This window comes from Osmerus eperlanus, chromosome 5 (genome assembly GCF_963692335.1).
Source record: "Osmerus eperlanus chromosome 5, fOsmEpe2.1, whole genome shotgun sequence".
Classification (NCBI taxonomy): domain Eukaryota; kingdom Metazoa; phylum Chordata; class Actinopteri; order Osmeriformes; family Osmeridae; genus Osmerus; species Osmerus eperlanus.
This window is the reverse complement of record NC_085022.1, coordinates 13,607,136-13,625,752: the sequence shown is the minus strand read 5'-3', so window position 1 is coordinate 13,625,752 and position 18,617 is coordinate 13,607,136. Positions and strand designations below refer to the sequence as shown.

Sequence of the window (18,617 nt, the reverse complement as noted above, 5' to 3'; positions counted from 1 at the left end):
GGACACAACGTCAATTTGGCATGACCGGGAATCGAACCAGCAACCTTCTGATTACTAGCCCAATACCCTAACCGCTCAGCCGCCTGACTCTTGTATATACTTATATAAATATTCTACTCACCTTGGTCATTGACAGACAGTTCAAGCCGCTTACATGACAGGTATTGTCATAAAAAGCTTTTTTTCCCCAGAGGTAGGGAAAAAGTAGACAACGGCTTTTAAGCACCACCAGTAAAAATGATATTTTTTTTGTTTTGTTTTTTTGTTTTGTTTTTCTGTCAGGTTTGTGTCCACGGGCAAACTCACAGGTCACCTGGGCCCTGTCATGTGTCTGACTGTGGATCAGACAGGGAGCGGTCAAGACTTGGTCATCACCGGATCCAAGGATCACTACATCAAGGTTTGTGTGTGTGTGTGTGGGTGGTCTCGGTTTGCGCTGACATTACATTACCTGACTGTCTGTAAATGCACGCAATCACAAAACCTGATCTGATCGTTGCTGTTGCCAGATGTTTGACGTGACTGAGGGGGCTCTGGGTAGCATCAGCCCCACACACAACTTCGAGCCCCCCCACTACGATGGCATCGAGTCCCTGGCTGTGCAGGGGGAAGCCCTCTTCAGTGGATCAAGAGACAATGGCATCAAGAAGTGGGACCTGGCCCGCAAAGACCTGCTTCAGGTGAGGGAGGGAGGGAAGGGAAGGGAAGGGAGGGAAGGGAGGGAGGGAGGGAGGGAGGGAGGGAGGGAGGGAGGGAGGGAGGGAAGGAAGGAAGGAAGGAAGGAAGGAAGGAAGGAAGGAAGGAAGGAAGGAAGGAAGGAAGGAAGGAAGGAAGGAAAGAAGAAAGAGTATGGAAAGGAGAGAGTTGCATCTTAGATGGCGAGTCATTTTACTGATGGATGAGTCTGAAGCTTTCTTTTGAATGTAATCAGTGAACTAAGTTGATTTCATATTCGCATTAGACACACATTCATAGTCTGACCACTCGGTAGACTGAGTCTCTTAGACTCCCTGTAATTGTCAATCACATTGGACAACCTTCCCCCCATTAGCCAATCACATTCAAGTAATATCATAAGACCAATTTTCGATTTAAACAATAACTTATTATCCATCAATCTTATCGGTACCGTATACTATTCTAAATGAGTATTTAGCAACCCATAAATATACATATTGATTTATAGCGTCTGCTAGGCTATAGATAAAAATAGAAAGACAGAGTGCGAATAGACCTCCAGGATGTAGCTGTAAGAGTGTGCTTGACACAAATCGAAAATACATTGCCTTTTCCTCCATGTCTTTTGCCAACAGCAAGTACCAAACGCGCACCGTGATTGGGTGTGTGCCCTGGGGGTGGTGCCCGGCTCTCCGGCTCTGCTGAGTGGCTGCAGAGGCGGCGTGCTCAAGCTGTGGCACACAGACACCCTGGGGACCCTGGGGGAGCTGAAGGGCCACGAGAGCCCCATCAACGCCATCGCCACCAACAGCAGCCACCTGTTCACCGCGTCCGAGTGAGTCACCAAGCGACACGAGCGTGCACGCGCTCTCGCGCGCGAATCAGCACGCACACACACACACACACACAGACACTGGACCTCGAACGTAATAAACACCGTGAGATTCAGAACTCGTACATCCACAATTTGTTGTTGAGAAACAGTGGTCTTCTCTCCTAGCGTCTTTCACCATTACAAACATGAGACGTTGTCCTCTTCTCTCTCTCCTGTATAACGGACAAACATAAAGGCAACATGTAGAATGCTGGCTTTACACTCACGCAGGTTTTCAACATTTTCCATTGACAGTGACCGGACAGTGAAGATCTGGCGAGCTCGAGGTGGCCTGGACAGCACCTTGGACACGGACAACGCCGACGAGGTGGCCAGCAACTGAAACACAGAGCCATCTCCCGGTGTCGCTCACTGCTGGACATGAAAAATGCAGCCTGTGACGCTAGCTGCCTTCTTGCACTTTGATGCCTATTTTTTGGAATCCTAACACCCCTCGCTCTTGAACCAATGTAACCATGACAACTAAGCCTGCATAGGTGGAAACAGGATTCCGATTTTACCCAAGACCCAACATTATTCCCTTTTAGCAGAATAAAACCCTCTTTTGTTCTTGCTGAACACAAACTTAGCTTCATTCTCATTAACCGAAGTCACACTCCCACACCCACGCATACACTCGCACAAAACATACAGAAAGTATCCGCTCTGTATGTACTGAGCCTACAGTACATGGGTTACACACATGCACACAAACAAACACACACACACACACACACACACTCGTACACACACTCCAATGTAAGTGCAGACCTTGAGTGTCCAGGAAGGTGAGTAGATTAGGTAGGGGAGAACATGATCACCGGAGCTGTGAGCTGGCCTCCATGTCCCGGTTCTCCAACACCGCATACCATACACGCTCTGTCCCATGTCCCCCTCGGACCCTTACCCAGAATCCACATGGCTTCACAACACATCCCTCCCCTCACATTTCTGTATTTTCGCAACCGCTTGGCTCCGTGACCAAAACGTGAAACCCTCTCATTGATGTACTGTACTTGTTAACCCTTAAAACTGTACTCTCTCTGTCTCTTAAGGCTCACATACAAATGTTCTGCTTCTCTGGCACTTACATATTACAAACTGTGTGTGTCTGCACTCACTGTTCATGTGTATTTCATATGTGTGTTGTAATGTAGGATTCTTCGCGTGTACTGTTACAGTTCAAATCCTTAGTCCCCTCTCTAACATGTTTGGAACTAACACACATATGCTGCTAATTGTTTGCTCACCTTTGACCCTTAGGAAGCTTCAGTATTGGGCTCTGAGTTAGGGCCATCTGATTCAAATGTTATTGTACTGAGTGTAACATGTGCAGGGGCCTTTTTATCTGTACCTGTACTGTAAACATTAGCCATGGAGAGTGGATCCGTGTTGGTCTCTCACCTCTGAACCCAGAGCATCCCTGTGGAATGTGGCTTTGCTCCGTAGCGGTTTTGCATTTAAACCATTTTGTGACGATTGTGTGAGCTGCAAGGACATCGAATGGTATACTAGAAGGCTTTGTTCCGTTCTGCTGAATGTTTACAAAGAAGCACTAATGAATGGCCTACTGACTGTATCTAAACAATCAATGATCAATGTTAGCTTTAGTCCACCTGAATTAATTTCATGTGGAACCCTGTGGGCCATAATTGAGAGAGGAGCGGTTAGACACACTGTAACACTTTCAATTGAAGCCTTTATCATTGAGTCTATTGGTAGTGGTCAGATTTTTTCGCTTTTGTTCCTGAAGCTACACAGTACAGGTGTTCTAGTTGGCATAGTCAAAAATGACTGACTCGGTAGTGATTCTAATGTCAGATGCCTAGTGAAATAAATGTCATCTGTCAAAAAACAAACTTGTGTGATGCATGTCTTACCTGAAACAATGTTTACATCATGTAAAACACGTTTACTTAAAAACACATGTTACATTTTACATGTAGACATTTAGCCGCCGCTCTTATCCAGAACGACTTACAGTCAGTACAGGGACATTCTCCCCAAGGCAAGTAGGGTGAAGTGCCTTGCCCTGGGACACAACGTCATTTTTGCAAGGCCGGGAATTGAACCAGCAACCTTCTGACTACTAGCCCGATTCCCTAACCACTCAGCCATTTGACCCCGACCTAACATGTGATACTATATGGAATTTGATGTTATTTCAAAGGTTCTTTACTCCTTCTATGAAGGAGCGTACCCGGTGAAATCACATCACTGGTTCCTCCTAGAGTGAAGACAAGAAGAAAGTATCGTTTTTTAAGTGCCTGTGTAGAGGCTTTGTACACGTGCCAGTGGTGTTCCACAAGATGGCAGCAGTGTTCGAGCAGGTGTTCAGACAGGAAAAGGACCAGCAGTCATGAATGTGTGGTTGGCAGCAGCACAGTGTCAAAGACGAAGAGACTGGCACTGTCTGTTTGCAGGTGTGGGTGTATGTGTCTGTCTGTTGACTAGAGAGCATGCACATACACACACACCTTTTTTTGCATATTCTAGCACAACCATTATGTTTTGGGAACTTTCAAAAAGTTCATAAATAGGAACGTTCTAAACCCTAGAATGAGATGGGGTTAGGGTAAGGGTTAGCAGTATATCTTCTCTCATATAGAACGTATGACAGTGTAGGGAACTCCAAGTCTTGTAAATTATGGACTATGTATCTAATTGTCACAAAGTGTTGAGCTGATGGAACTGCGCACCTTCAGATTACTATAACATACCCCTCTTTGGTGAAGTGTCAGTCAGCTCTCAGTGGGTGCAGGTGTGACCCAATCTTATTTTCCTAATTTGGCAATTGATCAAATGTTTGTCATACTGATTAAAACGCTCGTTCCAGGCTAAAACGAATCGAATTGGACGCAGGTGTCTTTGTTTATAGCTGACAGAGTTACGCCTGGTAGAAAAACATTATTAATTGGCTTTCGTGCATCTGTCGGTGTCTTTTTTGCCGCTGTCAAAACCCAACCGAGCGGAAAACCAAGCGAATTGACTTGCAATGATTGTTGCAACCTGATGTACTTTTGACATTACACCTGCCTATCTAGTTCATGACCACTGTCGGCCTTGGTGATCATTGACTGTCACCAAGCGGTCGACTAATGTTATATTTCCTATAAAATAACCTATTATCACCGCACTCTCAGACTGGTTCCTCACAATATTAAAATTCATATTTATTTTGACCAGGTTTGGGGAGTAACCTTCAATAGGATAGATGATTATAGGAGTTGTGCACTCTTCTAGTCTACATTATGCTACAAGCTAATACATAAATTGTATTTTCATCTTATTTAGAAGATCGGACCTTATTTAGGTAGACTTAACATATCTCTGTTGTGCCTACGGGTAATTAAACAGTCGCCTCCTCCTGCTCTTCCCGCCCTTTGAATTGACTCCTAGAGTCAACGTTGAAGGAGAGGAACCTCTAAACGGTCCGGCGCACATACACGACGCGCTCTGCTGTGCTACAGAAGCTGCAGTTTCCAAACGCTTGCCACGACGACCCAGGTTCGTGTTTTCGTCCCCATGCTGCCGATTAAGCACTGGATAAAGGAATGTGTCGACTACTAGTAGCTTTATGAAAATGGCGTGTATTGGAGACTTTGATCCTTTCACCGCTGCTATTCCTGCCACCAAAGTTGAGCTCACAGTGTCGTGTAGGTGAGTAGAGGGATTTTCAAACCATTCTTTCAATTTCCAAACACTGTTATGCTGGAGGATATGATTGTGATTTGTGTCCATCATTTAACATAAATAAGTGAATTTGATTTCTGCTGTGCGTGAACGGTGTAGCTGTAATAAAAAACAATAAAAGGAGAAGCTATCGTATCATCATGGTAGTTAACATGAACCCCTGTCGTTCCACACCCAGATCAGTTTGTCAGTTCTATGCATTTACATAGAAAACATGCAAATACTTTGTAACGTGTAGCCTAATACAATATGAGTATGATTATTTGGTGATGGTATCAAACAAACCTTCTACTCTTGGCTACTTATCTGGATAGGTTTGGAGATATTAACATTTGGCGCTTCATTTGGAAACTCATTAACTAAAACAAATTGCCTTAAGGACAAGGGAAGCTAGGATAATTTGGGATGCTTACTCCGCATTTTCCCTTAAAAAGCTGTAGCCCAACTTCCAGTCAGATACAACTGACGGTACGCAGCTGTCTGTGTTGCGTAAGAGCCACGCGCGTTCCTCACCCTCAGGTCCTCCTCGGTTGAGGTTTCACCAGTGTTGATGCTGCTGCTGGTCTCAAGAACATTGTCCACTTATTCCTCTCCAAAAGGTGCACACACACTCAGCATTGCCCTAATTTGAAGTCAAATATTCTCCCAGCATATCACTTAAATCTTCGTGTGCAAAGCCATTCTTTTGAGATATGAGTCTGAGATTGGCTTTAAATGTTATGTTTAGGGTACTATGGTTGAAGCTTTAAGCACAACAGTATTACAGTCAAATCCCCCAAATTACATTTGACATTACATTGCATCTTACAACAACATAGAGGTGAAATGAATCCTTGTTTATTTGCGCAGTGAGCCTGTTGGACAATGATACTGATTTGAATAAAATCATAAATAACATTACACCATTTGTTGAAATGTCCAGTGAAAATACAAAACGAGAAAAACAAAATGACACAATAAAAATGACATTCATTGCATGGCGTAGTGAGACTGAAGAAATTACACTTTGATCAGCTCCCTCTTAAATCTGTGGGCAACGTGATCAGCTCCCTGCACTTTACATCAGTGTGATCAAACTATCTGCCATCTGCTGGAACAACATCCTGTCTACTCTCTACATCTTTGTACGACTGATGAGCGGCTATCACCCTTGATCACCAGCGCTCAATAATACATGCAGAATTTCCCTGACTGTTGGATGAAGCGCCTGGCGGCTTTTAAGGGCCGTTTAGATCAAACAGTGTTGGGTAGAGGGAATGTTTCTAATCTAGGAGAGTGTTTCAGTCTTGTTATCTCTGCTACTGTCATCTCCCTGAACCGTGGGGGGCATATAGACGGTCTCATGGTCAACCTTTGGGCATACAAGAGCCAGAGAATTCTTTTGAAGGAATTGACATGTTGCGACAAGGCTGTATTGAAGTCAGGCACCCACCTGCAGTGAGCTAGGTCAATATGTCACTGTGGAGAGTTCATATTCCTTGAGAAAGGTGACAAAAGACTGTCTCCTGTAAATTGAGGTTATTCCTGTACAGAAGCCACATGCAACAGCAATACATTTGTTACATTACAATGTGTTCGACCCAGCTGGTGATCTGAGCTACACCAGATATTCTCCAAGGAACATGATGCACATGCTTTGGAATTATTATTGTGTGTTAGTAGCAGTGTGCATTGTGTTTGTAGAATAAGCTGTTTTGACACTGCGGTTAGTCTGCGTTTCCTTCTCCGTGGGCATATTACAGTGCTGTAGAATGTACCGTGCGGTTATCAATGGTACCTGCATGGGTAGATCAACTAGCCTCTCCAGATCCATTTTAATGTATTCATTTAGCAGACACTTTCATCCCCAGTGACACACAGGGGGGCAATTGAACAGCAGACCTCTTGATCTGCAATCAAGTGCTCTTCCGCTGAGCTATATCCATCCCAATTTTCCATGTACAGGCTCAGCATAATACAAGCACCGCAGACTATGCGAGAATGAATCCAAACAGAACATCAGGGGCCACTTGTCCACCCTGGAGATGATAAAGTAGTAGGTTCATATGATGACATCAGGGTTTAGGAGGTCAGAGAAGGCTTGACGGTACATAAACAAGAGCATGGCAAATCAGCCCTCCTTGCCATGGGTTTCCAGGGTAACAAGGAACGGTGGCGGCAAGGTTGTGCCAGTGGCATAGGGGCCCGAACCAGGGGGGGTCATGCTGAGCGGCCACGATAATGAGCTTTTGAAGGAACCATTTGGTCTAATTAAGGCACAGTCAGCTCCTCTACTTTAACTAGTTAGCGGAGAGGACATTGCCTCTATCGCTTTCACACACTGCCTGTTACCGTAGCTCCCTCTCCACCTCCGCCACCCACGCAAAGATTTACCTTCTCCATCATCAAGTTTGTTTAACAACCGGATATTATTCGATTTTCCCTGTTCACTTCTCTGGGCGAGGGTCATACGCCACCATTTTTTCCCAGAGAAAGACACTCCTTTTCTCTTTTGTTCAAAGGTTGTTTGATCTTAAAACTCTCGTCAGGTCTATTTGAAACCAAATCAATGGACTTCAGTCAAACCAATAAGGAGGCCTTCCCCAGAGACTAGTGCCATGCTGCTTTGTTGACATGAAATGATTGAAGTCTGTGACCACACTAAGAGCCTTTATAGAAATCACCTTGGCTGTCATGAGAATTAAGCAACTGATGCAAGCTTAAAAACATTTCATTTAGCTGACATTTGCATTCCCATAGTGGGAATATGCAGATTCTCTAACCATAACCTAATACAGCCCACACTCTTCATCAATACGCTTCAGCAATGAGCTCTTGGATGGAGCACACTTGCATTTAGGTACCATGACCTACGCCTTAATAACTACAACCAACATCTAGGGACATATACTTAGAGATATATATATATACTTAGAAGATGCAGTGTATACTGGGTCATGTAGTATAATGTTAAAAGACTAATGCTGGTCATCTACGGAAGAGATTAGAGCCCGACCGATAAAGGATTTTTAAGGCCGATACCAATACAAATATTTGGTGATTTAAAAATCCGATATTCCGATATCAGCCGATATAAAAAATTATTTTAAAAATCCAGAAACGCTTAACAAAACAAACTGATTTCCCTAACAGTAGTTATTTGTAGTTTACATTTAGTCACTTTTAGCAGAAGTTCTTATCCAGAGCGACTAAGTACAGGGACATTCCCCGAGGCAAGTAGGGTTAAGTGCCTTCCCAAGGACACAACGTCATTTGACATGGCCAGGAATCGAACCAGCAACCTTCTGATTAATAGCCCGATTCCCTAACTGCTCAGCCATCTGACTCCTGTTCTTATTTCCTCACAAAAATAATATGTTAATGCATTTCTGATAAATAAAATGTATAAAAATACAAACTTAAGATATGAAACTTAAAGTCCTTTTAACAAAAACACAATAATAATAATAAAAAAATAAAAAATAAACAATAATATTCATTTATCGGCCATTATAAATGCCGATACCGATAGTTTGGAAAATGCCCAATATCGGCCGATAATATCAGCCCGCCGATATATCGGTCGGGCTCTAGAAGAGATGCGCGCTCTAACAGATTTTTCTCATGATTATCAATATTCTATCACTCGCTGTCATCTTTGAACGAACACGCAGAGGACAGGAGATTCAACCCCGCAAAGGGCAAGTGAGGAAGGAAGCAGAACTGACAAGCAAAGCAATGGCACCTGTGACAGTGGTGCCGGAGACCCTGGCTGCACAGCTAGGCTCAGCTCCACCAGCTGGCGTCGTTGTGGCGTACTGGATATGAGTGAGGTCAGGGGCAGGGGGGTTAGTGGTAGCGATATAACCGAGTTAAATTGCTTAAACTCACCCCTCAATATGCTGTAAATGCTCCTCCGCCTACCTCATTGAATTACTAGCTTTTCTATGGTGGAGCTGGGTGGGTCAGAGAGGGTGGTCAGTTGCCTGGGTGACTCACAAGACCATATGAAACCCCAAACAGGGCAAGTGTTGAAGAGGCAAGCTGTGCATTGACACTTCTGACACAGGCTAGGGAAGCGTCAAGGTCTGTGAGTCACTGGGTTTCCCCCCGCCTCAGCACGGTCTCGCAAGGACAAAAAATCACATTGACGGTTCATCAATAGAAATCGAATGTGGTGGGTCTATGGTGTCAATAGCATTTAAAACCTTGACCCGTGATGTCATATTCCTTAGTCCTTTTTCTTCCTTTTCCTTTTAGCTCTGAACCTTCTGAACACGTCCGTGTAAGCCTGATCTGCGTTGACTTGTCAGGTGGAAGTCTCCCTCCTTGCATGTGGAGCTGAAGTGGGTTGTCTTGTCTTCCATGTTGGTTGACTGACGTAACTGCTGGGATTCCAAATGTAATTCTGATGTGATGGGACTATGTTGGTAAATGTTTGATGATCAGCAAGTCCCTCCTCTTGGCCTATCTTGAAGTTCCTGGGCTGCCCATGGTGAAAAGGACCATTTTAAGATTTGTCCTGAATGGCCAGTCAGAGGCAGGCAACTGCCCTCAGGTACAGGGGCACCAGCTGGTGTCTAACTCAGCCCCATTCTCTCTTTCTTTGTATTACACGCATGCGCGCGCACGCACCTCCCTCTCTCTTCCTCCTCTTTTGTCTTCTCTCCTTCCCGTCTTAAGCTTGGCTCAGCCAATGGCTTCTGGAGATTTCCTCTTGCTAGGTATGGCATTTCGTGTTTAAGGTCCCTCATTCCAGTCATCTGACATGCGTGCTCAGTTGATGCGACCAGCCCCAATTCTTTCGCTTATTATCACTTTTTTTGTGGTCTTTCAGCCCAGTGGATGCTAGTGGGCGTGCTCTAACAGAGGTAGCCAAGCGTGGCGTTATACCATCTGGGGCGTACTGGGATCAGCACAACATGGGTGGCTGATCTAGATACATCACTAGTAATCAATCGCCTAAAGACACTCTCTGCTTGTCACAAAGCAGCGCATCCCCCTAGCTAGCATGATAGTGAGAAGCTTATCTGCATGTCATGCAGGCCCCTTGCCGGATGGATACCCATTCTTATATCTTTTTGCCTCTTCAATAAGTCAGTATCATTACGGCTCGCAGCCCTCTCAAACAAAACAGACCTATGAAAGGTTTTTGGGTTTAATGTAAGCTTCGGCAGCGGTTCAAGCTGTGAGAAGAGTTTGCTTCAGTTCCTTCCCGTGTTTGGACTGACTTAGTTCCCATCGCTGCGAACCCTGAACCTGGTGTACTGTGACTAACAGGGTGGAACCACACCCAACAGCCCTGCTGTTGCAGCCTCTGGTGTGGCATGCTGGGACTCCCTGCCGACCCCAGGTTGTGTGCCAGTCCTTCATTCTTCCTCTTTTTCCTCGCTCCACCTCATCTCTGGTGCCCTCGTGTTGTTGTTGTTGTTGTTGTTGCGTGAATATTTCATCTCCTCTCTGCCTGTTAACAGCAGCATACCTTCATTGCTCCGAGCATCTGTTTGGGACTCTTCTGTACATTAAAGGCACTGTCAGTTTGTTCAAGCACAGATTCTTTTTTAACAATGAAGATGTTTTAATGCAGGCGGTTTCTTAGCTTGTCTGACCTTCTATCCAAGCCTGAGGGTTCAATAGGCGTGGACTTCTATACACATTTAAATATTTGATTGGCAGCTTCCAAGCTCCTCGCTTCAGGAGGAGGGGGAAGGGACACATGTTGATAGTTTAGGTGTGATCCTTTGATATGTGGACAGGGAGGAGATTAGAATATTCTGCTTGTTGGTTGAACGTATACTGATAGTTGATCTGAGATCACCTCAATGCCTGATGTTTCGGCCTTAAAAATCGTATCCAGGGAAGCCCTGAAAAGCAACCGTTTTTTAAATCACAATGAAAATATCTTCTACCTTTGTGAGGATTCATTTAGCATGTATCAAGCTGAAACAAATGACACAAAGACAAATAAATCAATTAATGCTGTCTATCGAAGATGGACAAAAGATAACACCATAGAAATTTGGACTGAAAAACTGATTGTTTCTGTTTGAAAATGAAATAATCCATAAATAACCTTTCAATGCCCATTGTTTTTGGCAGCCCTTTAAAGGGCAACTTTCTAGACCAGTTTAAGCATTTGGCCAGCCACCTCAAAATGAACCGATGCATTCAGGTGAAAAATGGTGAGTTGGGGGGAATGCTTCTACATATCTCGAGCCTGACATGGTACTAGAAGCCTTGTGATTGGGAAGGAGGACGGTTAGGGTAAAGGTTAGGCTTTCTGGATAATTAGCTCAACATTAGTGACTACTCCTCTGAGGATCAGTAAACCCACTACAAAGGAACTGGCCATATTAAGGGTGACCTCCAAGTTCCAGAAAGCCGGGCTGTTTCCTATGACATCATACCATGCGTTTTCGAAATCGTCTCGATTCTGTTTCTCTTCCTTTTCAGAAACCTGCTGGACAGAGATACCTTTTCCAAATCAGACCCAAGTAAGTCTCCTGTGACACGCGTGCACCCACGCATATACACATCGACTTCAACACCCCCCCCCCTCCCCCCCGCCTCCAATGAATCAGTAGACATTTGCATATGTCAGAGGTTGTATGCGTCACAGCGGATGTCACAATGAGTGAGAGGCGGCAGGGCATCCTCATCGACGCCCTCCCACAGCCCTCGCTAGTGTTGGGGTTCCACCTCCACGGGAGCTCGCCGGCCACCAGTGCTCCAGGGGACTCTGTCAGCAGTTTGGGGGGAGGTTGGGCTCGGGCGGCTGGGGAGGCATCCAAGAGGCTCGCCGTACGTTTATCCAAGGAGGCACTTGTGCTGCCTCCATGTCTCTGTGCTGCTGACGGTACTGGACCCAGTCACAGAGGATTAGACTGCCTCAGCAGGCCAGGGGGGCCAAGGCCGACACACACACACACACACACACACACACACGGAGGCCTCGGGGATCCTCACGTACGACATCCACATTAGCTTATATGACCAGACAGTGTTTTCAAGTGTGTGTGTTTGTTGGTTTGTTTTTATTTGCCTGTTAGTCATTGTGTCTTGACGTGCATTTGACACAATCCTGTTCAACCATTCACCTTTTGTTGAATCTGCATCGCCAGTTTTCTATCATACACTGGTTTATTGCTCTTTTAATTGAGAATGGAGAATGTTCACATATACCAAAGAAACACTTTCGTTTTTTTTCTCAAAAGCTGTGGGTGTTTGACGGTGTGCGATGTGTGTTGGGCTCGGACACGTCTAAAGGAGCCCACATGCATCTCTGCGCCTCATTAGAAGATGAAAGGAGCTATGTGCATTCCCACAGCTGAGCTCCCTCTCACAGCACCACATACACACCATATACAACATACACACTACTACACACCATATACAACATACACACTACTACACTCCATATACAACATACACACTACTACAAACCATATACAACATACACACTACTACACTCCATATACAACATACACACTACTACACTCCATATACAACATACACACTACTACACTCCATATACAACATACACACTACTACAAACCATATACAACATACACACTACTACACACCATATACAACATACACCCTAGTACACACCATATACAACATACACACCCTACTACACACCATATACAACATACACACCCTACTACACACCATATACAACATACACACCCTACACACCATATACAACATACACACCCTACACACCCTGCACAACATACATTATACCCCAGACATACTATACACACCCTGCACAACATACATTATACCCCAGACATACTATACACACCCTGCACAACATACATTATACCCCAGACATACTATACACACCCTGCACAACATACATTATACTCCAGACTTACTATACACACCCTGCACAACATACAGTATACCCCAGACATACTATACACACCCTGCACAACATACAGTATACCCCAGACATACTATACACACCCTGCACAACATACAGTATACCCCAGACATACTATACACACCCTGCACAACATACAGTATACCCCAGACATACTATACACACCCTGCACAACATACATTATACTCCAGACTTACTATACACACCCTGCACAACATACAGTATACCTCAGACATACTACACACCATACACAGCGTACCGTAGTCTCTCCGCACACAGCTATCCAGTCGAAACACATTTGAGCCCAGGCACTCTGCTATGCTGTTGTGGGCTAACAGCCAGGCGCGGGTGCAGGCTCGCTAGCTAATGGGCTTGCTTCCAATGATCTTGCAGTAAGTGCTTGGTGCGCTGAGCTAGCAAGGGCAGACAGAGGCTTATTGCAGTCTCTCAAGTTGTGCTATCATATCCAGTCAGGTGGAATGGGATGGAAGGGTAGGTTTTGACCTTGCCGATGAGGTGTGTTTGTAGGGATGCTCCCAAAGGAACAAAGTGGCTGGCTCCGATTACAGCAATAAGCATCATTCGGCTTAAAACAGATGGGTTTTGCTTTCAGGTGGAATGGGTTTGTTTGTGTGTGCGTGTGCTTTGCGTATAATAAGCATCTGTGTGTGTGTCAGAGTTAAGTTGCTTGAATCAACCAGATGCGATCGTACTGTAGCTGTCCACCATGGGAAAGTACCGCCTGCTTACAAGTGTAACCAACCAGCTGACCGATCAAGCTTTAATTGTAGTGTTTCCACCCACACACACACACACACACACACACACACACACACAGTGTCAATCAATCAATCCATCCATCAATAACATGCCCACTTAAATATACCAAGGCCTATTGCAGTGTATTCCCTCAAGTACTTGTGAAGTCGATGCCTTTTGTCCCGACAAAAGACGATCGCACATGCAAAGCAAAGTACAGGTCGAGTGATATTGAATATGAGCCTTTCTTCTAGTATGTAACCTTAAATAACACATGTGCCTATAGCTGCTGTTTTAACAATATATTTCTCTCTTTGCTCTGTTTTTTTTGACAGTTTGTGTGCTGTACACTCAAGGAATTGCCAACAGAGAATGGAGAGAGGTAAGTTCAGGCGAGGAGCAAGTGGGTTCCAAGCCCCTACATCTTTCCAAACATAGATACAAGGCTGTGCCCACAAGTTAGTAGAGTAACCTAAGTTGTAAAGTAACTTGCTAAGAGTGAGCGCTAAGTTCTGTCATTTCTATGTGGGTTACATCCAGCTATTAAAGCTACACATAATGATATGATTACAATCACAACTTAGCTTCTTAAGAGTTAAGAAGCAGGGAAATCACCACATGCAGTGTACAATACTGATCCTTTAAAGGTCATACTGATTGCTTGCAGATTGAAGACCTTTGCTGCAAAGCAGGAGCCTTTCATGTGCTGCCCTCATTTAGTGATTAAAGAGAATCATTTCATATTAGGGCGACGTTAAAAAAAGGAATGTGGGAATTTTAGAAGCACACTTCATATCTTTTTTAGAGGTTGGCTGCTACTTATTGCAAAAACGTCTGACAAAATCAACCGTAAATGATTTGTAATTAAGTACTGTAGAAATCTAATATATTATCCACTACCCCCCACACAATGCCCTTAATTCTTTACCCTCTCTTAGTTTTGCCGGACGGAGGTTATTGATAACACTCTGAACCCAGACTTTGTCCGCAAATTCATCCTTGACTACTTCTTTGAAGAGAGACAGAATCTACGCTTTGACCTGTGAGTTGAGAATTGACTGTTTTGTGGGAGCCTATGCATGCGTTAGGCATGCGTGGGTGCGTGAGAATGTTGCTCTGTGTGGAACACAAGTTGGACTGGAAATGAAATATTCATTGAGAGTGAGGAGAGAGACGCCTCCCTTTTTCAACAGCTGTTCGGTCTGAATTCCACTTCTCCCAGGCATGCTTTGAGACATAACAAAATAAGTTGTTAGTGTGTGTTAGTTTGAATACTTTTTGGCCTCATTTACAGTAATTAGTAATGTTAGTAAGATAACAAAAAAAAATTGCAAAGTCATGCATTAAGAACAGTTGCTATTTTCCACTGCCGATACTTCACAAATATCCCATCTACAATTCATCTGTATGCATTTTTCTGTTACATCAATTTAATCAAACAAAGTTAAAAAATGGACAGTACTCAAAGAATTTGAGATTTCTATTGCATTTTGGAATGGGGGCGAGTGAATAAGTGAGAAAGCTACCAAAGAAGTGCATGCGTGGGGGGGGGGGGGGATGATAGGCTAAGAAGTAGATGAGGGATGATGGAGTATGTGTTTGCAGATTAGTGGACTCTCCACAGGGCCTGGGAGTGGGCGAGCATCAGGCTGTATTACGATCTACAGACCCGATGGCGCACAAACGACTCGCAGCCAAGAGCTGGCTGCCAAGGCTGTCCTACACAAATGTGGACCCTCGTTCCACCTCACGCACCGCCACGCACACATACACACACGAGCACATACACAGATGCGCATGCAAACACTCTACTAAGCACCCCCCACACACACACACACACACACACACACACAAACACACCACCGCCGCCACCACTGTCACACACATTCACACACACACTCAGACAGCCAGTGGGGAAATCCTGCTCAGTCACCCATCATCATCTCTTACCCTGGGAGGCAGAGCCTTTTACAGTACAGTACATCCCCACCCATTCACCTCCCTCTCTCCAGCACTCTCCTCTCACCGGTGTAGATGCTCCATCCCCACAGCCTTCACATGCTGGGGACTTCCACGGAAGGAACCAATCGGACCGCACCTTCCTGTTGGGCCCAGTAGCCACTATTGACACATAAGCCTCATCCCACGAAGCTTAGTTCCCCTTTTCGAAGCTTATATTTATTTCAAGACTGATGGAGGCTTACTTAAGGATACCCTGGCATACAGGAGTGTAGTCATAGGGAGGCTTTAGAATAGTATACCTCATGTTTTTTTTATGGACACAAGCCACAACCCGGTTTTTAACCACTTATGTTAATGTATGATTTCAAAGTGCTAACAGAGTAGACACTCCTTCACACCACGGCCGACATGCGGGGAGATTCTGACCCGAAGCACTAGCGCAAGATGTTCCCAAGGAAAATCCTTTGCTGACGAAGGCTTCGCGTCACGAAGCCCTTTTATCGCTCGTTTCCATGAAAAACATGACCGTATTGTCTCCCCTCATTTATCCATATCATTCCAACCTCGGAGACGAGGGTGCGTTGTTCGCCCAAATGTTCCCCGTCGTGTGTGGAAGTGTCCTCTCCAGACCACTCCAGTGGACCAAGAGAGAGCAACTCTGCCCCACTGCCCACGTGCACGCACGGCTCGCGCGTCAGGCACACACTCGCGAGATGCCCGGGGGCATCCTCTCTGACGAACCCTTTCGAGTGTGCTTTTCTTGCGCGCGCGTGTGTGGGTGGGTGAGACTAGGCGTGTGCAGCCAAACGTGTACATCTGCGTGTATATTCGTGTTTTCATTTTTTTCTTCTTCATCTCTCCCTCTACTCATTAAATGAATCATTTATGAACGTTTGTGAGTGGCAGAGGCACGGGCGCGCAGCTCACGAGGCGCACCTGCGCGTTGGGACGTTCGCGCGTTGCGTAACGGCGTTGTGTAACGGCGTTGTGTAACGGCGTTGTGTAGTTTTAATGAAAATTCCATTTGTGGGGACACCTGGTCGCTGTATGAAAGAGCTTAGGCACGTGCATGCTTGTTTGTGTCAGTGTGGCGCGAGATACTGTGTGCCAATAGCCCGAGTTGTTGACTACCGTGTTTCGGTTGGGCTGTGAAGACTTTAATCATGACCTCACTAGTGTCGTACTGTAACAAACTCATTTACTGCAATACAGGTCAATGTCAAACCATTCAAGACTCAAATAAGCAGTCGGTTCGAACGATTCATCATCTCTCAAACAAGCAATCTGTTTCAACCATTCATCTCTCATTCATCCGCAGGTATGATCTGGACTCCAAGAGTGACAACTTGTCAAAACATGTGAGTTTCCTTTTCCTCCATAGTCCTCCTCTATGATCACCCATCCATTCATGAGAATAGTCTTTGTTTTACAGTAGTGTCAATGAATTGTAATAGTCTTCAGGTACCCAAGCCTTAACACAGTATCACAAGGGGGGCCAGGTATTAGTTTGATCCTCCCAAAGTCAAACGTTGTTCATTGTCACAAGCAATAGTGCTTTGTGTGGTTAATTGTCAACTGAGTCAGTTCTGAGTGCTTTAAAGTGCTCTCTATGTTGTTACTGCCCTGCAGGGCATTTTTACAGGCAGGTGCATCACATAGCTGTTTGAAGGCTCTTAGACACAGCTCCTCTTCGGCTGTATCGCTCTATCTTGCTACAGTAGCACTCTTTACTCCCACAGCCTTCAAAAACGCGAACAGGCCTGTCATTTGGTATTTTTTGCATGCCACCTCAGGTGTTTGTTATTTTACCTTAGTGGCAGACCAGATTATGGGAGTGTTCAGAGGAGGTGTCTGGTGTCTTACAGTAAGCACACTGTGTTTGAAAATAGGTTACATTATCAAGATAGCATTGGACTACACAGCCTAACAACGCAGGAAAACACACACGGGTTTGTTTATTTCGTGAAATGGCGGATTGGTTGAGGGAATAAGGCACCTTCCCCAAATCACTCAGACGCCTCTTGTCTTCGATCCGTCTTTCAGTCTCTCTGTCCGTCTGCTGTTCCGTCTCCCCGCCTGGTTGTCCGCCTCCATGCACCCGTGTGGCCGTCGGTTTTTCTGAAGGCTTCGGGAAGGCGTCATTAAGTCAGCGTTCGTCGTCCTTCCTTTTGAAACGCAGCCGCGTCTATTTGTGTCATTTGGCCTGTCGGTTGTTTCGCTGCAAAAGCCCAGACCCCAGCCACAGGGAGTCAGTCTCAGTATGAGGGCCGGGGAAACGCTTGGATGCGGCCTGTCGTCACCACAGATGTGTGGGATTGAAGATGTGGAGCGCTGGCTCCGTTGTCTCCATCGGAGGCCCATGCTCCACGCTCCTCTCACTGCCTGTGAACAACCAGGGAAACCGAGGAAATATGCAGTGTCTGTCTTGGTGGATGATACAGCAGGTGTTTTCCCTTCCATACAGGAGATTACCTGGTCCGGATCAAGCCTCAGGGATAGATATATCCTTATATACTATATTTGGAGAGTAGTTAATCGTGATTATTGAACCGCGCTTGGTTGAATGCAATGTGGATTGAGTTGTATAAAAAATATAGAAACCTGTTGGTTTACCGTGTAGCTGCGGTTCATCTTTGCTGCTTTCCTGCTATCTTGGTGCCTTTGGTGCCATTTTACAGACCTGAAATGATTACAGTCCAAAAAATCTTTTAATTTAAACCCCAACAGCAATTGTTTACCACTAAAGTCTGTTTGTTTTTTTTACCAGTTAATGTCAGCTCTGCA

The 18,617-nt window shown here is 45.1% G+C and overlaps 2 protein-coding genes across 8 annotated transcripts in view; both read left to right on the top strand.

Annotated features, from left to right (window-relative positions):
* The window catches only part of kif21a (kinesin family member 21A), a 29,096-nt gene extending 26,955 nt beyond the window's left edge, over positions 1-2,141 (top strand). For all 7 annotated transcript variants that reach the window (XM_062461753.1, XM_062461752.1, XM_062461751.1 and 4 more), the window contains 4 exons: positions 283-400; positions 510-680; positions 1,314-1,513; positions 1,808-2,141. In XM_062461753.1, coding sequence (XP_062317737.1) covers positions 283-400; positions 510-680; positions 1,314-1,513; positions 1,808-1,895 — 577 coding nt within the window. In that variant the 3' untranslated portion in view covers positions 1,896-2,141. The remainder of the gene's footprint in view (positions 1-282; positions 401-509; positions 681-1,313; positions 1,514-1,807) is intronic.
* Positions 2,142-4,993: 2,852 nt separating this feature from the next.
* Positions 4,994-18,617, top strand: part of LOC134021195 (copine-8-like) — a 28,258-nt gene continuing 14,634 nt past the window's right edge. The window contains exons 1-5 of the mRNA XM_062461762.1: positions 4,994-5,212; positions 11,678-11,718; positions 14,207-14,253; positions 14,810-14,913; positions 17,152-17,191. Of these exons, the coding sequence (XP_062317746.1) occupies positions 5,130-5,212; positions 11,678-11,718; positions 14,207-14,253; positions 14,810-14,913; positions 17,152-17,191 (315 nt within the window). The 5' untranslated portion in view covers positions 4,994-5,129. The remainder of the gene's footprint in view (positions 5,213-11,677; positions 11,719-14,206; positions 14,254-14,809; positions 14,914-17,151; positions 17,192-18,617) is intronic.